Source organism: Chenopodium album, chromosome 11, assembly GCF_948465745.1.
Source record: "Chenopodium album chromosome 11, dcCheAlbu1.1, whole genome shotgun sequence".
Classification (NCBI taxonomy): domain Eukaryota; kingdom Viridiplantae; phylum Streptophyta; class Magnoliopsida; order Caryophyllales; family Amaranthaceae; genus Chenopodium; species Chenopodium album.
Window position 1 is genome coordinate 55,506,254 of NC_137844.1, and position 26,277 is coordinate 55,532,530.

The 26,277-nt window shown below is 35.1% G+C and overlaps 3 protein-coding genes, 1 long non-coding RNA gene and 1 pseudogene across 5 annotated transcripts; 4 read left to right on the forward strand and 1 right to left on the reverse strand.

The window, feature by feature from the left end:
• Window positions 1–270: 270 nt before the first annotated feature.
• LOC145569295 (uncharacterized) lies at window positions 271–1,731 on the forward strand. Its single transcript, XM_081628657.1, has 5 exons — window positions 271–432; window positions 526–690; window positions 989–1,123; window positions 1,256–1,353; window positions 1,450–1,731. Exons 1-5 carry the CDS (start codon window positions 301–303, stop codon window positions 1,640–1,642), a joined length of 723 nt encoding a protein of 240 aa, XP_081484783.1. The 5' UTR covers window positions 271–300; the 3' UTR covers window positions 1,643–1,731.
• Window positions 1,732–2,545: 814 nt separating this feature from the next.
• Window positions 2,546–14,694, forward strand: LOC145569296 (DNA mismatch repair protein MSH4-like). The gene is made up of 24 exons (XM_081628658.1): window positions 2,546–2,608; window positions 3,872–4,075; window positions 4,156–4,191; window positions 4,299–4,411; window positions 4,690–4,735; window positions 5,077–5,123; window positions 5,522–5,629; window positions 6,281–6,356; window positions 7,677–7,749; window positions 7,850–7,992; window positions 8,083–8,168; window positions 8,649–8,788; window positions 8,881–9,020; window positions 9,090–9,140; window positions 10,411–10,474; window positions 11,128–11,271; window positions 11,358–11,425; window positions 11,526–11,584; window positions 12,094–12,250; window positions 12,953–13,005; window positions 13,078–13,176; window positions 13,357–13,471; window positions 13,554–13,676; window positions 14,380–14,694. The coding sequence occupies exons 1-24, from the start codon at window positions 2,546–2,548 to the stop codon at window positions 14,542–14,544; spliced, it is 2,373 nt and encodes a 790-aa protein (XP_081484784.1). The 3' UTR covers window positions 14,545–14,694.
• A 547-nt stretch (window positions 14,695–15,241) lies between these two features.
• Window positions 15,242–17,331, reverse strand: LOC145569297 (uncharacterized). Of its 2 annotated transcripts, XR_014096086.1 has the most exons (4): window positions 17,199–17,305; window positions 16,766–17,026; window positions 16,468–16,664; window positions 15,242–15,769 (listed from the first exon to the last, which is right to left on the reverse strand). It is a non-coding gene; the product is annotated as an uncharacterized LOC145569297 (long non-coding RNA). The 2 variants fall into 2 exon arrangements; XR_014096085.1 differs by having other exon boundaries at window positions 16,766–17,331.
• Window positions 17,332–18,544: 1,213 nt separating this feature from the next.
• On the forward strand, window positions 18,545–20,531 carry LOC145569300 (3-isopropylmalate dehydratase small subunit 1 pseudogene; annotated as a pseudogene).
• A 771-nt stretch (window positions 20,532–21,302) lies between these two features.
• LOC145567825 (3-isopropylmalate dehydratase small subunit 1-like) lies at window positions 21,303–25,673 on the forward strand. Its single transcript, XM_081627224.1, has 2 exons — window positions 21,303–22,241; window positions 25,378–25,673. Exon 1 carries the CDS (start codon window positions 21,443–21,445, stop codon window positions 22,229–22,231), a length of 789 nt encoding a protein of 262 aa, XP_081483350.1. The 5' UTR covers window positions 21,303–21,442; the 3' UTR covers window positions 22,232–22,241; window positions 25,378–25,673.
• The last annotated feature ends 604 nt before the right edge of the window (window positions 25,674–26,277 follow it).

Sequence of the window (26,277 nt, forward strand, 5' to 3'; positions counted from 1 at the left end):
ATGATAATGCTTTCATCTGTTTTCATGTTAATTTTTTTTACAGTCCATATTACTTGATTGAAGTATGGGTATGCATTTGAGTGTTTTATAGGCTAATTCTGCAAATTTAGGACACTGGTTTTAAATATAGGTAGCCATATCTGAGTCCTGAGATGAAAGATATTTTGTACTCGTATTCTTTTGTTGGGGTGTTTCAAGTTTTCATCATGGGTATGGTTGGAATTAGTCGAGTCACAGGATACTAATAATCAAAGCTTTATTTTTCAGGTAGTAGATGCTGCCAAGAAAAGACCAGATATAATGGTGCAAGTGGGTTTAGAGTACAGATACATGCCACCGGTAGCCAAGTTAATAGAAATAGTTAAGGGAGGAGAAGTAGGTCCAATCAGAATGGTGGCAATAAAAGAGCACAGATTTCCTTTCTTGGTTAAGGTTAATAGTGCTACAATTTTTTTGAACCTATCAGGCACTCACTGTAAATCTGTAATCCCTGGTTTTCTATCCTGTTTTATCGATCACATATAGGTCAACAACTGGAATCGATTCAATGCAAACAGCGGAGGGACTTTAGTGGAGAAATGTTGTCATTTCTTTGATCTCATGAGATTAATTGTCGGTGCAATTCCTGTTCGTGTGATGGCTTCTGGTGCCATGGATGTTAATCACAAGAATGAAGTTTATGATGGAAAGGTAGTCATTTTGCTCAGTGAAGTTGCTTATACATCTAATTGTTTAATGCAAAGTACAATATTATAATGATATCAAATAAATGAGAAGACTGATGTTTGCAATGTCTGACTATGAGGAACTAACAGAAGGTAATGCATTAAGTGGACTCATAATTAAGTTTACATCAGTCAGAAACGCCTTTTAAAAATTAAATTAAATAATTTTCTGCACATTCTAGTATCCAGATCCTAGTTCACTTAAAATGGTTGGCAAAAGTTGCAATGTGGAGTCCATAACAATGTGGTTGCTTTTGAGACAGGTGCCTGATATCATTGACAACGCATATGTTATTGTGGAGTTCGACAATGGCTCACGGGGCATGCTTGACCTGTGCATGTTTGCCGAAGGAAGCAAAAATGAGCAAGAAATATCTGTAGTTGGGGATGTAGGAAAGGTGGAACCTAACTGTTAAATCGATTTCCATAGCAATTTGTCGATTTATTTCCACAAAATCCTCAAAAAAACCAGAAGTGGCATGTTGAGGTTTTGTTATAATACTCATTAATCCTTGAAAATCTCATTTCAGGGCGAGGCCTTTGTTCGAGAGGGCATTGTGAGGTTTGGCACTCGAAAAGCAGGCAGGAATGGTGTGCAAACTATAAAAACAGTAGATGAACGAATAAAGTAAACAACTCTTTCTCTAAATCCTATTGCTTCAAGATATAATGACCAATGTTAGTAAATCAATGCTTCTCTTATTAATATTACATTACATTGCAGATATGATGGATTGCATCATGGTTCAAGCTTCTTAGAGCACCTAAACTTTTTGCATGCCATTAGGAACAAAGGCACCCAGGCGCCTGAGGTGGATTTAATAGACGGGTTGATTTCGGTTGCTATTGGAGTTGCTGCTCAGGTTTCAATTGAGCAGGCTAGGTTTGTAACAATGGAAGAGGTCTTAAAAGGTTAGGTTGCTAAATAATCATCATAACATCTGTCTGTATGGTCCGGGAGAGTGTTTTAATATGCTCATATTGGCCTCTCTTTTCTGTATCATCAGGGAGGTGTGCTATTGTAAATCTCATAATGTTGTTAAGAAATTATGGAGAAATATTTAAACTGTATAGTATATTATTTTAAGCAATTACGACTTTTGAAAGTTGTCTACCAAGTGTATAAGCATTGTAATACTATCAATTATCAAGTTAATCTCTATTTAACAAATCATCTCGTGAGGAGTTTGTTGTCACAACTAGAAGGGACTTAATTTGTCCATGTGTATGATGATTTTGATCATGGGGTTAATGGACTCATAACGTGATAGTGCAAGTGTGCAACTATTTAGTAATGGGGAAATTATTGGCTAATACTTCGTATTATTCATAATAAGTTTTTAATGTTTAAGATGGAAAATAAAGAAAAATTTAAGATGGATGTACAAGTAACAACCCCTTTATTCCATTTAGAATAATGATATTCACAACGTTAAGGAGTTAAAAATGGAAAAAACAAATAAAAATATCATAGTATTTCTGAATTAATACCATAATTTTTATTTGTAACTCTAAGAGCTACATATATCGTTACTTTTAAATTTATACGAAATTGTCAAAATATACACACCATCTAGCTACACATTTTTGAATTTATCCTACAACCTTGACACGATCTTATCCTTTTACCACACAATAATTACCTACAGTAATTTTAGTTTGTCTATTTTCAATCCTTTTTATTATTTTTGAAAGAATTTTCAATCCATTTCTCGTGAGAGTGACCCACCTTTTTTGCTGCAAGTCGCAACGCCTCGCGCGCATTTAAAAGCCGCAGTCCAGAAAAAAAATTTGAAGCAAAGGAGCTCAAACTTGTGACAATGGAGGACGATGGAGAGAAATCGAGCTTCGTCATCGGCATCATTGAAAACAGAGCCAAAGAGGTATCACTCATTCACTCTTATTTTCTCTCTCTGCTCTACTTTTCCAGATTTTTCAGCAACTTTCATCTTCAATCATCAGCAATTTTTGGTTGCTGTAAATTATGACGAATTAGGTTTTGCAAGCGTCGAATTTCAACTTTTCGAAGATCACATTCGCTCGATTGTCGTTTTAGGAATGATTTTGACTGAATTTTTTTTGAGGAATTTTTGTTGCAACATGAATGAATGAATGCGACTGTAAGTGAGAATTCGTTTCTAGTGTTAGAAATCACTTTGATTAGTTTCTCAATTTCTGCGATAGCTGAATTGTGACATTTTTTATGATGAAATAAATCTTCATTGTTGTGTACTATACTTAAAATTCAATTGTTGAAGAATTTTTTTCGACTTTTTAAAAATGTGAACTGCATGCGATTCCAAGTGTTAGAAATTGTTCCTAAAGTAGGCGCATTCACTTTAGAGTTGAATTATGAAAGTTTCGATGATGAATGTGGACTTCAATGCGCACTATACTTTTCATTTGTATAATTTCATTTGGAGAGTTGGAGTAATATCAAATCATTTGTATAGTTTGTATTCTTGTATGAGTAGTTTGTTATATGATATAGTAATTTCAAATCATTTGTATAATTCGTATTTTGACTCATCAGATGCATATGAATGATATGATGATGTGGATACCGTAATAAGAGTTAATTTGCTTAATTTTTGTGAAAGGACTATGTTAATTGCATTTTACTTGATTGTTAAATCACTTAAATGGAATAGTTACTCTCAGATAAAATATTAAATAAATGTTGGATATGAAATTAATTATGCAGCTGTCTGTTTGGCTCATGCCACTCATCTAGGGCGTTTTAGTGAAGACCTTACTCTTCAGGTTTTCAATGTTGTTGTATTGGTTTTTGTAATAAGTTTTTTTTGGTTGTTTCACTTGTGTGTAATGAAGCTTTTGTTGGACTGTTCTTTGAGGATCTTCTACGCTAATTTACCTCATCATCTCCTCAAATGGGAAGAGAGAGAGAGAGGGGGAGGGGGGGGGGGGGGGGATTGGGGATGTTGTTGGTTTTTACAAAATATTATTGTTGCTGTCAGACTGAAACTTAGGGTAATCATTAATTTGACAAATTTTAAGGATTTAGGGGGCTCATTAAGGTATATAGTTTGAAATTCTATAAGACTGCTTAAATTTGATAGGTATTATAAAAGTGCTACCATTTGCTATTATTTGTGTGAAGAGAGTGCTACCATTTGTTTGGACAGGTTGGCGTTGCAGCTTTGGACTTAAGATCTGCTTCACTTCACCTTTCTCAGTACATTGAAACCAGTAGTTCTTACCAAAATACCAAGACCTTGTTGCAATTTTATGACCCAATGTCAATTATTGTTCCTCCTAGTAAGTTGGCTCCTGATAGCATGGTTGGAGTATCAGTAATAGTAGACAGATATTACTCTGCAAGCAAGAAGGTGATAGTCCTTTTCATATCTACTGCGATATCTGTTTTTTGGTGTGGCATCTCAACAAACAAATATGTGCTTCTTTGCAGGTAATAGTGGCTCGTGGCTGCTTTGATGATACCAAGGTTGAACGATCTTATTCCAAAACCAAAAGTTCAATTGAGATAAGTAGCTAATTGATGTCGATGTTCTATCTTAAATATCTTTTTCTGATGAAACCTTTATGGTACAGGGAGCTGTCTTGGTCAAGAACTTGGCTGCAAAGGAACCCTCGGCCCTTGGTCTTGATAGTTACTACAAGCAATATTATCTTTGCTTGGCTGCTGCAGCTGCTACTATTAGATGGTAATTTCAAATGCTCCTCCTATTGTTTATGAAAGATTTTATAGTTTCTTCAATAATCAAATCAAAATATCAAAGTATCTAATCGTCCAATTTTGCTTATATTAATAACAATCATTATCCTGGAGACTTGTAATGTGTTTTTGAAGGAACCTAAGATTGCTGTGAACAAGCTGTTGATATGGAACATTTACAACTGTTTGTTCACGTATTTATACGAATTGATGTTCTTTCGAAAGGGTTAAGTCATGGATTATAAATTATATATTGATGATGTGCAGGACAGAGGCAGAAAAAGGGGTTGTTATAACTAATCATTCATTATTGGTATGCCTCGCTTTCTTTATGCTATGTTCTACTTCCCTTTTTTTTCATTTTTTATTACTTCGTTATTATTATAGCACAAATCAATTGCATATCTCTGTTCAAGAGAATCCAACCTTTTGCCTTTTTCCATATAATTCTCTTCGACCTTTGGACATATCAAACAGTCAAAAGTTAAGAAAGGATCAACACTTAATACTCCTAGAGCCTGTTTCGATTCATCGGTGATAGGCAAAATTTTCTTTCTTTTTCAATGCTTCACAATATTGCATTCCACTCATAGTTCAACTTCCTCATTAGTTGTGGATAATAATCTCAACTTTCACATCCTTCTAACTTTTCAGGTCACTTTTAATGGGTCCTTTGATCATATGAATATTGATGCTACTAGGTACCTTCTTGAATCTCTAGAACTTCATCCCTTGTTATGATAGGCAGTGCACATAGCCACATACATCATTAATAGCTACATTGACTGTACATGAACATCTAAATAATTGGGATGGCCGTCGCTGATCTCTGTAATTGTAATGAAGCTATATAAATTACCGACAATGACTGATTCCTCAAAGGCTTCCTGAGTGTCTCAGTACTCTATGTCTGGGAGCTAACTGCAAAAGTCAAGGTTGTAGGGGATGAACATTTGTTTTTTGGACTCTGATCAAGAGCATTCTACCTATCAATCATGGTTTCAAAGATGATTGTCATCTGATGAATGTCTGTTGGCACTGCCCTTTTATGCTGAAATTAATGTCATTAGAAACATTGATTTCTTGCTTCTTTTTACAGTGTGCAAAACTTGGAACTCATTGAGCCATTGCATTCCAATCTTTGGGGCACAAACAACAAGAAGAAAAGTATCTTCCATATGCTTAAAACAACAAGAACCACAGGGGGGTATGCTTTCAATAATTTTGCTGGTCCATTCAGTGTCTGATAATCTATCAACTTTTTTTTTCCCCAATTTCCCCTTTTCATATTAATAGTAAAAATTCTAGGACTTTCTACTTTTAACTGCAAGTTGATGTTTTGTAGATGATCCGAAAGTTAATAGATTTAATAAACTGCAGAACTGCTATTATTGATTTACTTACAGTCTCTATCATGTTACTTGTACTGTTTTCTAATATATGGATCAGAAAATGATAGATTTAATAGACTGTAGAACTGCTACTATTTCTTTACTTCTAGTCTATCATGTTTAATATATGTTCAAGGCAGTGACCTATATCTTCCGTGAAGCATGGATCTGAAAAGGATTATGAATCTGTAGCTCAAAAGTCTAGCATGGGTATCTAACTAGAGAGCTCTTTTCCTGTAGGAATTATTTATGCGTTGATTACTTATTTGAATTTTGATTATTAATCAATTATGATATAGTTTTCTGCTAAAAGAATTTTATTACTGTGCAAGTGAAAGAGAGAGTGGCTGTTCCTTCATCTCCAAAGTTCAAAAGATCTCATGCAATTTCATTATATACATACAATTTAATCATGAACTTCTATTATTTTCCTGTTTATCTGCTCTTACGTTGTGTATTCTTTACAGCACTAGATTACTTCGTGCTAATCTTCTGCAGCCTCTGAAAGATATTGAAACTATAAATGCTCGCCTAGATTGCCTGGTTAGTGTCAGATGCTTGTCTTTGGAAATCGGTTTGTAAAATTTTCTTCATTCTAGTACAAAACATATTGAAGTGTTAGACACAAGGATACATACCATTCTAATGTTGGACTCAAGAGTGGGGGATACATTTTCTGATTCTAGGACTTTTTGCATGAAGAATTGAAGATTTCTCGTGCAAAACTTTAAATTTATGCATACTTATCTTGGGCTAACTTGTTTCCCTTGTAAGTCCGTTTGTGAGCACAAATCACAAATTTTTCAGTTTTTGACGTCGTTTAATAATGTCTTCTTTTCTCTATTGATTGGTGGTCTGGTTGATGATTTACTCCCACCATCCCACATTAATTTGAGCACTTATCAATACATAGGAAAGGAGTTATGGCTATGCTATTTTATAAGAAAAGTAGATGTGATGAGATTTAGTGAGAGTGTTGTATCATTTTTAAATAGTAACAGGCATGAAAGGAATTAATGGGTCCAAAAGGAAAGATGACATGATAAAAGTCATAAAACAGCTGGCTGGACCTTTCCAAAAATGATGAAGTGTTCTAACTAATTTGGTGCAAATAAAAAGGAAAGTGTTCAAATTAAGATTTTAGGAGAAATGTGGTGTGTTGGTTTAGATTCTATACCTTTTTTGGGAACCTTAAAGAGAAATGATGGGTTAAACTGACATTTATGGGCGTTTATGATTATATATAGTGAACTATGCTTATGACTTTGTTGTTTGAGTTACAATTATTTTGCTAATTAATTTATAATTGTATTTTAGTTGATTGAAATAGCACATTTGACAAATGTTTCAACAATTTTATATATCTATGTATCCACCAAGATTTTTTTTTTTTTAAATATAGTTTTTGTTGCATGCTTAATTAGAATGTGATTAGAGGCCATTTTATACATGTGAACCACCGTTGTCTCATACCCTAGATCTCATATTATCTAATTAATAAGGTCATTGAAAATTAATTGAAATGGAGGTTTTTCAAAGATTTACAAATGCTCCTTAAATTTTGGGACTGACTGCTACTTAAGTTTCGAAACTACATGCACTATTGCATGATTTGCACCCAAAAGTGTCTAAAATTGTCTCTGACTGTTCTAGTATCTTCTACTGTTCTATGGCTGTATTGACTAGCTTGAGCCGATTTGTCATCCTATTTCCTACCTGATTGTGCATATGAGTTTGGTTTTTCTTCTTTTTCAAAAGAGTTCATTTGCCTTATGACAGTTTCATCATTACTCTTTTCTTGTGGAATGAGTCCCCTGAAGCTTATAGTTTACAAAAAGATCTTTTTCCATGATTTTCATATAGGATGAATTAATGAGCAATGAACAGCTTTTCTTTGGAATATCTCAGGTTCTCCGCAAATTTCCAAAAGAAACTGGTAAGGAAAAGGAGAGTAGGAAAACCAAGGGTTTCACATATATATTATTTGCTCATATGTTAGTTAACAGTGGCAAATGCCTTTTGATTTCTATATTCAGATAGAGTATTATGTCACTTTTGCTTCAAGCCAAAGGTCTCAAACAAAGTTTTGGCTGGTGACGGTGCTAGAAAGAGCCAAATAATAATTTCAAGCATTATACTTCTCAAAACTGCTTTAGATGCCTTGCCTCTGCTCTCCAAGGTATATTTCAATGCTTTGATAATTAAAAAACAAATGCACTTCTAGACCATTTATCACAGCCCAACTAATGATAATCATTCATTGCTTCAGGTGCTAAAAGATGCAAAAAGCTTTCTTCTTGGAAACATCTACAAATCTATTTGTGAAAATGAAAAATATGCACTCATCAAACAAAGGTATTGCGAATTCTCTATTGCTAAATGGAATTTATGTGAATATCTTCTTGTATCATGAAAATCTCCGTGTCAAATGCTGCGAGATTACACTGAATATGTGCATTTCCATTACAAATCAGACTAAAACTCGTGCCTCTGTAGGTTGTTATTCACTCATATAAACATGCAATGTTCATAGGATGCATTCTGATTAGCCGCTTTTTTAGCTCTATTTGTTTTTTTGTTCTGGCATTGCAAGATCATAAACCTTTTGCAACTTAAATGTAGACAGAAACCTTGAAGAAACTAATCTTTGTGTTTCTAGCTTTATATCAGTCTGTATGCCCTAAAACGAAGCCTTTGATTAAAAATCCACGGACACAAATTTTTCCACAAGCTACTTGTGCATTTTCTGCAATATTATACATTGTCCCAAAAATAAGAGAAAGCACTTGATTTTATTTGGCTTAATCTATTTCGTTTAACTAAACTGTCTTGCAGAATTGGAGAAGTGATAGACGAAGATGTAGTCCATGCAAGGGTTCCTTTTATTGCTCGAACACAGCAATGTTTTGCTGTCAAGGCTGGTATTGATGGGCTGCTTGATGTCGCTAGAAGGACATTTTGTGATACTAGTGAAGGTATTATCTGCTTTATTTGTCTAGGAATACCTTTTTATGACTTGCAGGTTTTATCCACTTTTTCACCAAATAAATTTTCTCGTGCCTGACAGCAATACATAAGCTAACAAACAAATATCGTGAAGAATTTAAACTGCCGAACCTAAAACTTCCTTTCAACAACAGAAAAGGGTTTTACTTCAGCATACCTCAAAAAGATGTTCAAGGAAAGCTTCCCAGCAAGTTTATTCAGGTTCTGAATTTGAACATAGACTGCATATTGTGTCTGTATACACCTACAGTTTCTGACTCTTAGAAGCAGGTTGTCAAACATGGAAACAATATACACTGCTCTACGTTGGAACTTGCATCTGTAAGTATCATCTTGATGCGAATTTCTCTTTAAGGTCCATTTTTTTAGTTTTGAGAATCATATTTGTGTCGTGAATTGCTTCCTACTCTGGGACCAGTTTTAGAAACACATGAAGAGTATGCTGGTCTAAACTTTACTTGTGTATTAGTTATTTAGTTGTTTTACCTGTTCTGTTTGAAGAGAAACCCTTAAACTTTATTTTTTGGGTTCAACTTTTGTTTAGCTGTAGGGTTCCAAGTTGAAACAGCTGAGTATTAAGTGGCTTCTATTATTTGAGTCCCGTTGCTAGAGGCCTCACTTCATAGTATAAGTAACTAAATGGTCTATGTAGATAACATCCTCGTAGATGCTAGGACTAAGATATAATTAGGTAGTCTAGTGATAATTCATGAGTTTTAGATGATTGCTTATATAGTGACGTGACCATAAATCAAAGCTTGCTCTGGTTTATTGTATTATGAATCCATATAAATAACTTTGGCATGGGTCTGCTAAAGTAAGCCTCCCTGAATTTGGCCATGCATAGTGGAGCAATCTGACAGTTCTTGGTCTGCTTTCTGGTGTCTTATATGTTGAAAAACCGAAAGCACAGATTGCTTAAAATATTTCATGGTTGTATGGGCCACTGATGAGGCTCCCACCTAAGGTAGGATGCAGATATCAGATCCATGTGGTTTCTCTATTATAGCAGAGAGGCTGCTTCAACTGGATCCTAGATTAATAAGCAAGTCACTTGTACTGCTGTGACTTTTAGCAGTTCCTTCAATATCCTTGTAAATTTATGCTGTCCTGTTAGCTTTTGATATGGTTAGAATGGCATAGGTCATGTTCCATGGAATCTCTCAACAAGCTTTAATCCATAATTTTCCGAATTTAACAAATTCTCCCAAACCTATATTTTCATCACATCTGTATTGTTCACCATCTACCTGTAAATATCAACTCTTCTTGTCACTCACCTTGAAGTAGATAAACCTTAGGTAGTGGGCTAGTGACCAACTAGCATTTCTTCATACTTCTGAATGATAGCTACCTTGTTGTGTGACATCAGAGTGGGGAATTGAAAATCCCGAAGCATATTTCATGTCAAGTAGTGTCAAAATGAACACTTCTTGTTTTGTAGCTGTTTCCATGTAGTTTTACAGCGTCATACTTTATTTGCACCCTCACATTCTGTTTCCACCTGTATTTGTAAATTAATTTGAAAAAGTTTTTCATTTATTTTTACTTATATATGTCTTTGTTTACGTATTGCTTGTAACTTCTGCAGCTGAATGTCAGAAACAAGTCTGCAGCTGCAGAGTGTTGTATGAGAACAGAACTATGCTTGGAAGGTTGTATCTAACTTAATGATAATTGAACACAATGAAGGCATTATTTTTTAGTAGTTTTGTAATCAGTGAAGGGTAATAGTATATGCTCCTCTTTAAAAATAATTTCGTAATCAGTTATTGTCTAACTAGTTGACGACTTTGTCATTGTAAAGTTTATCTTATGCTACTCTTCAAGGCTTTTTGCTTGAAAGTTGAAACATGTAAGCATGGAATTCGGAAATACAACTATAGGATAATGTGAAAAGTAAAAGCCCCTCTTTCCGCCTCTAGCGACCAATTTTGCATAACTTTAACTCGAACTCAACTCATAATCAAGCTATAAATATATAAAGTACTAGATTTCCTAATTGGACAGAACGATTTAAATTTTCTCTCCTTTTTAATTGAAATTTAATAATTGATATTGCATAACTTAAACTAGTGCTTCAGTCATTACAAAACTAATATTTAATAGTTTAAAATTGAGCATGGCTTTTAGGATAGTTATCCCTTCTTTCTTCTTTCTGAATTTGAATTTTTGGTATGCCCATTGATTGTTACGGTTACTGTTTCACACTTAGCTAGTGTGTCGATGACATGGAAATGAAAGGTTCTTAAATACCAATGCAATAGATCCACTATGGGTGATTAATTATGTTCCATGTGAACCGCAGCTCTCAATGATGCCATCAGAGAAGATGTATCTGCACTCACTTTGCTTGCAGAGGTCTTGTGCCTTTTGGATATGATTGTCAATTCATTTGCTCACATGATATCAACCAAGCCAGTTGATCGGTATATTAGACCAGGATTTACAGGTAATTTCATATGGTTGTCTTAGCTTTAGGTTATTCAATAAGCATTTAAGTGCCTGCAGCAGTGATTACATCATCTGATCTTGCAGATAGTGGCCCGTTGGCCATTGATGCTGGAAGACATCCTATCCTTGAGAGTATACACAGTGACTTTATTGTATGAGATAGTGTTTTTCTTGTGAAATTCTTTTTATTTACCTTCTTACATAAGAGGTATATCTAAATAAGTTTTCTTTCTCTAATTCTTCTTTTGGCAGCCCAACAATGTTTTTCTTTCTGAAGCATCAAACATGGTGATTGTTATGGGTCCAAACATGTAAGAAACACTTCAATTTCCATTAATGTTTTCTAGAAACACTTCAATTTCCGTTGATGTTTTCTCAACATAGTGCTTAAAATGTACGAAGTATGTATTTGTACAGCACAATTGTATAATTACTATATTTGTGAATCTGGAAAATTATCAGTATCTATGTGTTTCATCTTGCCAGCCCTTGGGACATCAATAGAAGCTCAAGACAACTGAACGATTACTGTGTACAGAGTACATGATCCACACAGATATTGTAGTTGCTTTTGTCGAATATTGACCTATCCAATCATAAAAAAGAGAGACCTTGGTATCTAGGATATATTTGGAAGTGATATGGTGCTTAATGAATCGAATCACCATTCAACATAATGGTTGATCCCCCTTCCCCCCACCCTCTTTTTCTTGGAGTTGGAATTCCTCCACTCAACATATCATCAAAAACATACTCCCTTATGTTTATACAAAGAGATCCAGTATAGTTCACCTTTGCAATAATGGACTTTTCTTTTCAGGAGTGGCAAAAGCACTTACCTCCAACAAGTGTGTCTTATTGTCATCCTTGCTCAAATAGGCTGCTACATACCAGCTCGATTTGCCACTATAAGAGTTGTTGATCGTATATTTACTCGAATGGGGGCTGTAGACAATCTTGAATCCAATTCTAGTACGGTATGTTCTCTTTACATAGTGATTACTTTATGCTATGCTATCCAGTATTCTGAAAAATTAAGCTATGATCTGTTATTCTGCCCTAAACTGCCTATTTTACTGGCAACGGAGTACAGATTTAGTAAAAAAAAGATGCCAAGTATAGAATAACTTTGTGCCTGAATTCCCAGAGTATGTATAATGTGTGACTGACACCAAACCTGGCCTTCTTCACCATAGCCTACTGGATATATGAAAAATGGGCTATAGTCCATAAGGATCTTTAATATACTTATTAAGCATGCAAGTGAAGTCTACAGTGTTTAGCAAAGAATTATGAAATTATCACACATGTGCACCCTAGAGTCTAGACAAGTTCCATATTTTTCTAATGGTTGCCTACTTGGGACAAACCTTGTCTGGATACACTGTCCACCGTAGTGCCTATGCTAATTTTTTAGTGGAACTGCTGGTGTGGTTTCTTTAACCATTTAGGCAGGAAATGGTGAAACCCTGGCTCCCTGTACCTGATTCTGATTTCCTATACCCTCTGAACAAAGACCTATCAGAAGTCCTGTTAAGTTTTCAGATGTAAAAGGCAATGCACTTCTTCAGTAAATTTTATTTACTTAAGCAGAATATATATTAGTGAAAGGAAACTTTTAGTTTACTCATTTTTACAGAGAAACACAATCATTACATATATCTTTTTTGGTTTTACAGTTCATGACAGAGATGAGAGAGACAGCATTTATATTGCAGAATGTTTCTCAGAGGTACATGTGAGGTTTAATGGTGTAAGATGTTTATAGTTGTCATATTGACAGTTCTTTGTTGTTTACATGCAGAAGTTTAGTTGTCATGGATGAACTTGGGAGGGCCACTTCTTCATCAGATGGATTTGCAGTTGCATGGAGCTGCTGTGAGCATCTGCTATCTCTGAAAGCGTAAGCAGCTGAACTGTTATCTTGGAATCTACTTATTCTGCTAGCTTCCATATTCCCTTTATTACACTTGTTCTGTGTCTGCATAGTATAGACTACTGGCTCCAATAGGTTTTGTTTAGAAAGTTTTTGGCATTGCTTTATCCAGGAAAGTTGACATATGCTTCTTTTGCTGATCTCTAGGTACACGATTTTTGCCACTCATATGGAAAATCTGTCAGACTTAGCAACCCTCTACCCCAATGTGAAAATTCTACATTTTCATGTCGACATAAGAAACAACCGATTGGATTTCAAGGTAGCAATCTAATCTACAAGGGCGGAAAGGCATGTTTCTTTATTTTTCTGTGACTAAACACTTGATTCATTCATCTTGCCAGTTTCAACTGAAGGATGGGCCTCGACATATTCCCCACTATGGCCTTCTACTTGCAGGTGTAGCAGGACTTCCTAAATCCGTGATCGAGACAGCCTCAGTCATCACGTCTAGAATCTTAGAACAGGTGATATGTATTCAGAACTCTCTCAAGTCTCCCTCAGTTGTCCTCTTTGGCTCAAATGCTTCTTTTTAGCCTCATTACTTGATTTTCCTCTTTGGCTTAAATACAATTCTAACCAAATCACCTTTCTCTATTCCCAATAATTTAACATCGTAAGGCTTAATCCTCATACATTTTAGAACTGTTTATGGAAAGTATATAGGCTGGAGAGAGAAAAAAATTTTCTGTGATCTCAGAGGATGGCACTAGTTGCTTGTTGATGAAGTCTTCATAATTCTGTATCAAACGATTTGTATGTTTTTTTTCTTTTGGTGAAAAAATCGACTTATTAGATTAGATAACTGCAGTCCCAAACACTGGATCATATGACCCCTTCGACATTTAGTAAAATGAAACAATGGGAGACCATAAGGTTCCTTTAGGTTAGCAAATGATTTGAAGATATTTTTTTAACAAACCTTGAAGTGCTAGAGAGGGTCAATCTTTCAAATCCTCATGATCTCCATACTTCCTAGTTTATTTCTCTCTTTTTCTGCAACCAAATTAGAACCTAACAATAGTAGACCATTATAAAGCCATTTTTCGCTCTTAAAATCAACATGTACTAAACCTCTAGCCTCTCAAGAGTCAAGATGGTTTGACTCTTTCAATATGTCAGAAAGATTTGTGTTGTCTAGTAGTCACATTTGAATATTATTTTGTACAGCAAGCTAAGAAGATGGAGGTGAATGAACTGCAATACTATCCCATTCAGATGCTTTACCGCGTGGCACAGAGGCTGATATGCTTGAAGCACTCTAATCATGATGAAGATTCGATAAGAGAAGCACTTCAAACTCTCAAAGAGAATTACCTTAGTGGCAGGCTGTAGAGTGCTTAAGAATTGACGCATTAGAACTCTCTCTTCATAGGATATTTTTTGGGAAGGTTATCATTGAGATGTAATACGAAGACATTGTTGTTGAGCTTCTACGTGATAAAATTTTGTTAGACAAACAACTTCTCTTATATCTAGAGGTCTACATGCTAGGAACTTCAACCAAATCACTATTCTTCCTTGAGGGGGTATTCCAAAGAAGTTAAGTTCAAGATTGCTGAACATATTACGGATTTTATTACCCAGCACAATGTGCCTTTTAAATTGAAGAGATAGATTGTACATTTATAGTTGTCAAATACTTGGATACATGTATGCTTTTTTACCACAAATTTGACAGTTGGTGAGTTGTTTTTTTTTTTTTTTTTTTTTTTTTTGGTGACGGGGTGAGAGGAAATTTAGCAAGGATGATTAAATTCTAAAATTGTAATGGCAATAACGTGGATTATGGCAAGACCTACAGTTGGATGTACAGGTCTTTGTGTATACTTTCTCATTGAGCTTATGAAATTCTTTCAATCCTAATAAGGTGGATGAAAACAAAGGTTGTTCATCGACTCATTTTATTCAAGCTCTAAGAAAACCCCACCACATTCGCTAAAATTTAAACTACAGTAATCCTTTTAAACATCACTTAACTGATGAACCACATTTGCTCCAGAAGGCAAAAGATCTAAAAAGGGACTAGAAAATTTCCAATATATGATTTCAACCAGCATAAGATAATACACCATTGTCTGCCTTAGACTACTGTTTTGCCTGTTTAAGAAAGATAGCCTTGAGCAATTCATTACAGACTAAATAGCTATACAGACTAAAAAAAAGAACCCAATATTTGATGCCAAAAAAAGAAGCCAAATAACTGAAATTAATTGTATCAGCACAAGGATTTGGTCTGGTTTCTGTTCCGTGTTGCCCTGCAAGATGGCCTATTCTTGAGGTTGACCGCTGCCATGACGACTGCTGTATTTTTGCCTGCCCTGCCAAGATTTGGTCTAGTTTCTGTTCCGTGTTGTCCTGCAAGATGGCCTGTTCTTGAGGTTGACCGCTGCCATGAAGACTGCTGTATTTTTGCCTGCCAATGTATATGTCACAGGGCTCTCTCTATGCATGTGGACAGGATTGTAATTCCAGTTTGATTCTCGAGTTGTTTCTGATGGCGTTGTAAACAGTGTCAATAAGGATTACTCCGTACTTTATAATGCTTGAAAGTTTAATTCTGCAGGACAATGACAGACGTAAAGAGTCTTGCTTTTTAGCAGTTAGTTTCCTCAGGTTCATTAAAAAAAATAGTAAAGGAAATGATCAAATGGGCATCAGATCTTGAGACATTTTAGAACTCTTTTACCCCCAAATAATTGTCCAGATGCCACATAAGACATCCCAACAATTGATTCAGGAAAAGAGCATAAATAAAGAGAAGGGAATGAATAGGAAGAAGAGGCATAATGAACAGCAGTAGCAGAGCAGTAGCAGCAGAAGCAGAATAGCAGCAACATCAACAACAACAACAACAACAAAGAGAAAGACAACAGTAGTAGCAATTTAACAACAGCAGCAAAGTCTATAGCAAAGCCTCAACTACCGCAAAGCGGGGTGGCTATAGCTATAAAACTAGAGACTGCATTAGCAAAGCCACAACAACCGCAAAGTGGGGTGGCTATTGCCTTGAAACACGTTAGCAAAGCCTCAACAACCGCGGATTGGGGAGGCTATAGCTACAAAATAAAAGACTGCATTCATCATTTGCTCAAAGCAAACTCATCTATAGTGAGCCTTCTACCACAAAGTGGTGTTGGCTACAACTATAGGAACTCAAGATTACTCATCATTTGCCCAATTTCTAAGGAAAAAAACATAATTAAAAATCAACCATATTTAGCATATGAAGCTACAAAAGGTAATCAGGTGAAAAACCTCATTGAGCCTGTAGGAATTGAGAATCCTAAGGCCACCCAATTTGTGACCAGCACGCTCGTCCGCAACTGACCTCTTGCTGTGCTGGAACTTTAACTGAGTTAAACCCTTGCATGTTGGCGAACCATTCACAAGACCTTTGGCGCCGGCCTCTTTTAACCGCCTCTTCTCACATGAATGCGGTAAGCCACAAATCCCTGACAATTACAAGAATAAAATCAGTTACTTTTACTCCAATATCTCAATCCATATAAAACACACTAATTGAACTTCACATAATAAATGATTGAATTCTCACCATTCTTCAATCATTCCCTCAGCATTTAGAGTTGAATTCACCAAATTACTCATTTGAGCTCGAGCAAGGGACTCAAGAACATTTCAGAGTTCGAACAATGTAGCTTGATCCAGCTTGAAACAAAATCCAAAATTTCAATCCATTATCTGAATAATAATCATCGAGTATATATTGTGTAAAATTACAATGACAAATCAGATATATTACGAAATGCCCTTCATTTAGCAAAGTCACACGTACCCTAGCAAACAAAGGTTTTGGCTAAACACAGAAGATACAAAGAATTGAGTCAGTTTATATTGTAATGAATCAAAAATACAATAATCAAGAACAGAAAATCCTTGAATAATCATAAAGCAATTTCAAAATGTAAATTGAAGTTTAGAAGAAAGACACGAAATTAAGAAAATGGAAGAGAGAGAAAGAAACTCACTCCATGAGTCCATGATTGCAGAACTGGTGCTGGTCCTGCTGCTGCTGCTGCTGCTGCTGCTCAGCTCCCGGAGATGAGTAGGGTTTTCGCAAAATGAGGGAGAGTGGTGGGGTGGGTTGGGTGTTGTGGCCCTCGTGGGGGTTTTTGTGTTATGGACTTGAACTTGACCCAAAGTCTAATAATGACATTGGGTTAGCACGTTAGATTCAATAAGCATTGGAATCGAGATGAATCTAAGAAGACTTTACATATGAGTATATGAGTATATGACTACGTTTGAAATACATATATATCCATAAAGTATTAGATTCAATAAGTATTGGAATTTCTCAAACAAGACAATCAATTAGAAATGCAGGGTTTAGTTTAAAATCTTAAACTTCAATTGTGTGCTATAATTTATACCTTGTATGATTTATTTTCCTTGATTTTCTATTTTATCTTGTTTTATCATTCCTAGTATTTGTAACTTATTGTAAATCTTTGTCTTTGTTTTTTACTTGTTTTTATCACAATATTCTCCATCTTTTTTAACATAACCAGTTTTATAGATTACATTGAAATGACTAATCGGAATACACATTTCTTTTAAAAAGATTGGATATTCTACATTAGTAATGCACAATCTTCTATACCTTTGGTTGAACCAAAATAATAAAGTATAGAATCTTGAATCATATACGAAGTACATCATATGTAGTATATTGTTTGTGCATCCCAAATAAACAATTTATATAAATAGCGTGTTATTTTCTCTTTATTCTCTTTATTTATATAAATCTTAAATCATATACATGTATATTCTCTTTATTTTCTTACTTTTTTTAGATAATTTAATACTAGTATTAAGGAAATGAGTTATTATGCCTAAATGACTTAGGGCCTGTTCATATTTACTGAACTGAGCTGAACTGAACTGAACTAAACTGATTGAAGCTGAACTGAATTGAACTGAACTGAACTGAACTGAATTGAGCTGAAATGAATATTTTATGTGAGAGGGAAATTAAGAGCTGAACTGAACTGAACTGAACTGAACTGATTAGAGCTGAACTGAACTAAACTGAAATTAAGTAAATGTGAACAGGCCCTAAATCATAATATTGATGAGTGACTGTGTCTTACAATTAAGGAAAAATTTACAACTGAATATATTGACCACTTCCTTATATAAAAGAGAATTGTTCCTATATCAAACTACTCCAAATTATTACCAATTAAATCAACAATAACAATATACTATAATAAAATCTACACCAAATAATTATAAATAATCCATTATATTCTTTTGTCAACTAGCTTAATTAGACATTCTATTGACATCACATATATTATATATATACACTGATATTTTACATGCATAATGCATTATAAAGGACAAACATCACATCAACTCTAAATTTCACGCGTCTAACACGTGCTTCAATTCTTGAAGATATGCACCATATATTCCACGTCTAAACTCATAATATTGCAATACTCATTCAATTCTTACACTCCAAAAAAAAAAACAATGGCTAATACATCCCACATTATCTCCTCCACCACCCTCACCTTCCTTTCACCCCTTAAACCCTCTATCCCTTCACAACCCCCTTCATTTCTCAAGCTTCCCGCCACCGCTTTCGCCTCCTCTTCAATAAAACTACCACCACTCACCGCAACTTCCTTATCTGCTTCCTTTACCACCACCTCAAATAATTCATCCTCCACATATTTTTACGGTCTTTGCTACGTAGTTCGGGATGATGTTGGTACTAATCAAATCATTCCTACACAATTATATTCCAGCTTGAATCATTACCCTCTTCGATTTGTTGAGGATGATGGGATTAAGTCAAAGTACTCGATTATTATTGCAGGGAATAATTTTGGGTGTGGAAGAGAACATGCTGATGTTGATGCTTTGAGTGCTGCAGGAACAAGAGCTGTTGTGGCTGAATCATATGATGGGGTTTTTCTTAAGAACTCGAATTCGAGTGGGATGATTTTTGCTTTGGAATCTCAGGTTAGGATTTGTGATGTGTTTAAAACAGGGGATGTTGCTACTATTGATGTTGAAGAGAGGGTTTTGGTGAATCAAACTACTGGGATAGTTTATCAGTTAAAGGCTGTTGCTGATGCGGATGTTGGTTCAACTTCTGCTAGTTGAAGTTGGTGGACGAGATTTCATCTCAAGTCTTTTATTGGCTCGTATTCATAACATGGGCGGATTTAGGGGGGGTTCAAGGGGGTTCATTGAACCCACAGATTTTTTGTAAAAAAATTATAAGTTTTAATTTTTTTTTCTAAAAAAAAAAACAAAAAAAAAAAAACAGGGTTAAAAGAGTTTTTGTGAGGTAAATAGTCTCTTGAGTAAGTTTGGCGCATTGGTTAGAGCTGAAAGTTAGAGCAGTGAGATGCTTATAAGTCCTAGGTTCGATTCTTACTATCCCCATTTTTAGTTTTTTTTTTATTTTTTTTTTAATTTTTTTTTCCAGATTTCACACAAAATAACATTAAAAAAAATGTTTATTGGGGACTTTTTGTTTCATGTGAAGTATAATTTTTTGTAATAGAATTATACTTTAAAAGTAGTAGATTTATAAAAGTAGTAATGTTGTAACTAGTATAGACTTTAAAATTGAAAATAACAATTATTATATTGTTTATTTTGTGTATTATTATAGATTGTAGAGCTTTTGTTACCAACTTAGCATGAGTTTAGAGTCTTTTTGGTTGTTTTCAAAAAAAAAAAAAAAAAAAGTCTTTTTGGAAACGTGCCGAGGATTTGCAAAAGTCCACTACTAGTTCTTCACCTAGTTCAAGGAATCCTCCGATAGAAGAAGAAATTTTGTCTCCTATTGATGATGCGGATATTGAGTCGCAAAATTTGAACTTATGTATTGAATATTTAACTAATATATTATCATCGGTTTTTTTTTTAGATTTCGAACCCACGGTTCAAAATTCCTGGATACGCCACTGATTCATAAGGATTAAGGAATGATCGATTCGTGTGTACAAAGTGTGTATATTTCCATTTTGAGTTGCTGGTGAAAATTGATGGTTGAGTTACACAAGATTAATATGGGAAAATCAACCATTGAATTGGGAATATGATGAATTGCATTTAGTATTGTTCTTCAATTCTAGCTCTTTAATTGATTTTTTTTTCCTTTCGCATTTGTGAATAGTAGCGTAAAATCATGTTTAAATTCATAGCCTATTTTTTTTTTTTGGAAGGAAATTCATAGCCTATATAGTGCTTAATTAGTTTCAGTTACTCTAGAATTAAAAGATTTTGCGTTATTATCAAAAATTCAATTCAATACAATATCTAAGCTTTCGTTATTTGTCCCCACCTTTCTTTCCATTTGAAAGGACACTATGGTGCTTGATGTCATTATCAATTTTGTGATATCATATGGATGAAATCAAAGCGAATAACCCTCTCAACTCTATTACTGTAACTAAACAAGTACTCCGTATATATTGCCGCCGTTTCTAAATACTAGTATTTGTCTCATCTTTTTTTCAGCTCGCCTTCAAATTTGATCCATACTATATTTAGTAGTAACTTCACTAACTTGTAACTTTGTAAACACGACCGTATTTGATAAGCGAAGGAAGTAATTACTAATATCTTATACTTCATACTTGTATACAAGCTAAAATTATAAATTGTTGATATTTTGAATAACATTAAAACGAATTTAATAATATTTCACATACTATGATTAAAAAAATTACAAAAAATAGTCAAAATAAAGTTTATAAATAATACTGTCTGAAGTAAACATGTATCAATCACGGAGTAAAAAGAAACGAAAAAAGTAATTCACATACTCGTAATTTATCAGATAAGAGTTAATAAGTTCAACAATAACACATTCAGATAAGGTTAAAGCTCAAAAGAACATGGCTTATTTCGTTGATAAACGGAGTTGGAAAGCATATTATGAACACCCGGGTATACCGTATACTAGGGTCATTTAATCATTCAATCAACAAATGAGTATAAATATTATTTGTTTATTTGTCGATTTTAGCAAATGGCCCGGGTGTACCGTATACTAGGGTATATATAATAAATTCTAATGGAGTTGGGGTCCTTGCCTCCTTGGGGATAATGAAGGAAATTTATAATTAGTCCACACAAAAATTTCCATTTTCCCCCATTTACTAGTCCAACTGAGCATCAGCCGCCCCTTTCAGCTGCATTTGTCTTCCCTCATACTTCTTGTATCTCCGTCGAAACCACCATGGCGAAAGCCGCTCCGACAACCTTCCGCACCTTCACTTCCTCAAACCCCACCTTCAATTCCCCCTCAAAACCCTCGTTTTCTCCTCAAAACCCTTCATTTCTGAAATTGCCCACCACCTATTCAACGAAATGCCGCACTCAATTCCTCACCACCAACACTCAATCCACCCGCTCTCCGTCGTCTCTATCACCGCTGAAAGCCACCGATTCCTCCTCTTCTTTCGTACCCTCCACCGCATTCCACGGTCTGTGCTACGTCGTCGGCGATAACATCGACACTGACCAAATCATCCCTGCTGAGTACCTCACTTTGGTCCCTTCAAACCCTGAAGAATACCAAAAACTTGGGTCATATGCCTTAATTGGATTACCCAGTTCATACCCAGTTCGTTTTGTTGATGATAATGAAATCAAGACAAAGTACTCTATTATCATTGCTGGTGCCAATTTTGGATGTGGGTCATCAAGGGAACATGCCCCAGTTGCTTTGGGTGCTGCTGGAGCTAAAGCTGTGGTGGCTGAGTCATATGCTAGGATCTTCTTTAGGAACTCTGTGTCAACTGGGGAGATTTATCCTTTGGAATCAGAGGTTAGGATTTGTGAGGAGTTTTCTACTGGGGATGTTGCAACTATTGAGCTTGGTGAGAGCAAGTTGATTAATCATACTACTGGAAAGGAGTATACTTTGAAGTCTATTGGGGATGCTGGCCCTGTTATCGAAGCCGGTGGCATTTTCGCCTATGCGAGGAAGGCTGGGATGATAGCAGCTGCAGACTCTTCTGTTTGAGTTTTGTTGGGTATATTTCTATCTTGGAGCTTATATATTGTTTGTGAACTTTCATTATTAAGTGTTGGTTAGATGATGATTATGCTGGGATTGTGTTTTATACTTTTAAGTTATTGCTTTGTTGATCTTATGTTAGCTTGAGTGATTTCATCTCAGAGTATTATAGTTGCTTGTTATTGGCCTGTATACATTCTCAGTTGGTGATGTACGTATCTAGCAATTGGTTAAGTTCACTTGTTACTACTGCTGGAGGAAGGACTTAACTTTCCAAAATCTGAATGGTATTGTTGAAAAAAGAGATGGTTATTGCAGTTGCCAGTTTGGGATGTTTGTCAAACCTAAAAAATGTAATTTTTGGGCTCAGGTCAACCTGTTGGGAAGTAATGCCCAGTATTAGTTGCCTTAACCTTTCATGGAGGCGCATGTCAATGTTGGATTTGAGCACATTGAATTGATGTGAGCTATTGTATTGTTGTGAGCTGTAATCATTATGTTGGGATTGTGTTTTATGTTATTGCTTTTATCTTTTGTTGGTGTGAGTGATTTCATTTCAGGGCATTATAGTTACTTGCTAATTCCCTGTTTACTTTCTTAGCTGGTGATGTACTAACCTAGAAACTGTTTAAGTTCACTTAGGAGTGCTGCTGTTTGGAAGGTATAAACTTTCACAAAATCCAGATGGCAATAAGAGATGGTTTTTGTAGTTTCTTGGTGTATATATGAAGTTATGAACCCAGAAAAACATGAAAAATAACCAGTAAGGATAAGGTTTTGCGAATTAATGCATTGATTGCGTAGGGAAACATGAATAAGTAGGTCAGTAGGACAATCAAATGAGACGTTCCAAATTATAAAGGAGGAGACTCACTTCGGAAGGTAATAGATTAGGGATGAAAGAGAAACGTGAAGTCTTAAACCTGTATGATTTGTGATTTTAGAAAAATCTTTCCAAACAAACTGACTGAAGCTAGTGGTGCTCAGAATGTGCACCTTATTTAAAAAAATTCTTGATAGGCATAAGCAATACAGTATTCTTAGTCCTGTGAAATTTAAAAGTATCAAATTAAACTAAATACATATGTTTATGGCCTTTTTTTGAGCCCTATTTGATGATACACTAACTTGAATTGTGCATGTACACTATTATTTGTAATTGCTATCTTTCTAATTTAGGATTAAGCTGGTCAAAATTTGTTTAGCGTATTGCTTCATGTCACAATATGTCAACTTTGAATGGCAATAGACTAATCAATGCCAGTGCAAGTTGTCTTCTACTTTTTGTGTTTTTTTTTCTTTTTTTAAGGGAGAAGTATGCCAGTCCATTGCCTTTTTTTTTGGGATCAGAGCTCTGATGAGAACAGCTTCTTTTCAGCTGATCACTCTAAACCTATCTTTTTGAACATGTATGTGGCGGCATAAAATTTAACCCCTTAACCTTGCCAGAGGCAGATGCCTCATTAGTGGCACTGTAGCAGTGCTATGGTGTGGTATTGAGCTACAAAGAAACTCCATCTAAGCGTCTGTCCTCCATATTACATTGCCCTTTTCTATTCTTCTCCTGCCCAGTTGCAAAGGCTTGTGTAGCCCTACCTTTTATCCTTCCATTAACTGCTTGTACTTCATGGCAATATACTCACCCACTCAGTATATTGTTAAATCTGCTACACTTATTGCAGAAAAGGATTACTTCAGGAATTTTGTTACTGCTGCAATAGGCTAGCTTACAACAGTTGTAGCTTGTAGCTTATATATTTTTGGCCATTCTATCACATGCTAGTATGAGTACAAAATATGCTGCTTTTGTTAGGTGCAATGTTTAACATCTAATTAAGGTGTGGATTTAACTGTCAACTAGGCTTTGACCTTCAATTGCTGTGTATCGTTAAAATTTTCAGTTATTACAATTCAGGTTTAATGGTGGCAGTTAGGTTATGGGATAGTTGATCTTGCTTTTGGATGTATTTCTCTCTTAGCCAACGCTAAACTCTCATGCTTCCATTTTTCTGGTAGAAGACCAATATTGTTTAGCCGTTGCATTATTATCCAGCAACATCGCATTGATCGTGGCTCATACCTGGCTTCAATGTCTGGTACATGTTTTACGTGCTACTCGTAAGTTGTAACAATCTATGTGATATTGTGACTGATCTATAAAGGGTTCTCTGTCACAATATCACATAGGTTGTTACGACTTATGAGTAGCGACTTATGACTTTATTAACAATTTTTCAATTTTTTGGACTCGGAAAAAAATTGCCGAGATGTTTCCCATGGACCCTAATACACCCCCGGGAGTCCATTTAGGTGGGTGAAACCATCCAATATGCCTTTAAACTGTCAATTTACCCATTTATAACTTGCGTCAATTTCGTTATTTTAAGGCTTCCACGTACATTTATGACAACATATAATGATTATATATGGTTCCAAACGACATTATATGAACCCAGGATGTATCCCCTAGTATTTCGAGATTTTTCGACACCGGGTCCCAAAAACTCCAAAATTGCCCTAAAAGCATGAATTGCCTTCAATTTTGGGCTTTTTTTGACCTGGAAAAAAAAAATTGTCGAGATGCTTCCTATAGACTCCAATACCCTTTGGGAGTCCAATTAGGTGATTGGAACCATCCAATTTACCTGTTTTTGTACATGCCTCTTGTACTGGCTATAAATTTTCACAGTGCCTTTATGTAGCCGACTAATGGTCATATATAGATCTAAACAACATTATAGGACCCTGGGATGTATCCCATAGTATTCCGTGAATTTTTGACACCGGGTGCTATTGTCCTAAATTGCTCTGATTTTTGTGTATTATAGCCTTCAAATTTGGCGTTCGTACATTATTTTTTTGGACCCGTTGTTAATAAATTCATCTGTTGTGACAATAAGAGTACTTAGTCTCTTAGAAATTTGTCTTGGAGAGCTGAAAGCAAATTGCATTAAAAATCACTTTGCCAAATCCAATTGTCCTCTGTTCTATACTTAGTGGTTTTGTTTAAACATTAGATGTTCTAATTCTTTGTTCAATTATCCAACTTTGATCTTTGATGTCAGTTTGGTTCATGTAGCCGACCCAACGTATGGGATTAAGGCTTTGATCGATTGATTCTTTCATTAATTATAGAAATTTGCATTCTGCAGGTTGCAGATTGGATATACAAGTTCAAATCAATACTCATTCTCCTCATTACCAGATGCAATCTCCAGAATTTAGGGCACTATATTGCTATGTATTAGATTTCCCTTTTTTTTACTTTTCTTTTCACCATAGATTTGCATTTCTTATGGCTGTAAGACTGTCATAAATCAGAGTATGATTGTAACTGATGTGCTTGCTATTCTGCTTATCTAAATAATAATGCTCGAAGTTTGGTCTTAAAACCTTTGATAGTTAAAGGGTGTAGTAAGAATCTAGATTTCCCTCTTTGGAGTTCCAAGAGTTTTCTGTCCCTGCTGCAGCTTATCCCTATCATTTCATGAGATTATATGTGGCTGCATGCCAGCGCCCTCAGCTTCTTAGATCCAAGCCATCCCTACCTTGACCCCTCAGGCTCTCCAGATAATGGGAATGTACTCAGAATCTCATGCAGATCCAATTAAGCTCGACATATATGAACCAAAGAGAGTCGTTGAGCTCAAAATTCTCTCTTTACCGAAATGAGGTTAATAAGATGTAAGCTGTGAGTCCGAAGCTCCGTCGATGATTATAGATTTTTGTTTGTAGTGCTGAAAAGTGAAAAGTAACACCCTCTCTTCTTTCTCCTTTCTTCCTTTTTTCTTGTCATCTCTTGGGTTCAAGAAATTGTTTCCTCATCGTCACTTTCTTTCATATTCCTTCCGTGTTTAAATAATTTAAACATTTTCCTTTAACGATCGTATTTAAATAATAAAATATTTCCTTTTTTTAGTAACTTTTTTTATTTTTTAATAATATTTTCTCTACTTTTTACTAACTAATGGTTCCTATAAAATCCCTTTTTTTCCTTCTCTCCTTGTACTCCACTAGTTTATTTTAATAAATTTAACTATTCTTCTTAAAAC

Excerpts from the sequence above, each read along its gene's own strand:
- LOC145567825 (XM_081627224.1), top strand. The coding sequence starts at position 21,443 with ATGGCGAAAGCCGCTCCGACAACCTTCCGCACCTTCACTTCCTCAAAC.
- LOC145569296 (XM_081628658.1), top strand. The coding sequence starts at position 2,546 with ATGGAGGACGATGGAGAGAAATCGAGCTTCGTCATCGGCATCATTGAA. Across the intron at positions 5,124-5,521 it reads ATGAATATTGATGCTACTAG|TGTGCAAAACTTGGAACTCA; the intron begins GTACCTTCTTGA and ends TTCTTTTTACAG. Across the intron at positions 7,993-8,082 it reads CCTTGCCTCTGCTCTCCAAG|GTGCTAAAAGATGCAAAAAG; the intron begins GTATATTTCAAT and ends TCATTGCTTCAG.
- LOC145569295 (XM_081628657.1), top strand. The coding sequence starts at position 301 with ATGGTGCAAGTGGGTTTAGAGTACAGATACATGCCACCGGTAGCCAAG. Across the intron at positions 433-525 it reads GATTTCCTTTCTTGGTTAAG|GTCAACAACTGGAATCGATT; the intron begins GTTAATAGTGCT and ends GATCACATATAG. Across the intron at positions 1,124-1,255 it reads TAGTTGGGGATGTAGGAAAG|GGCGAGGCCTTTGTTCGAGA; the intron begins GTGGAACCTAAC and ends ATCTCATTTCAG.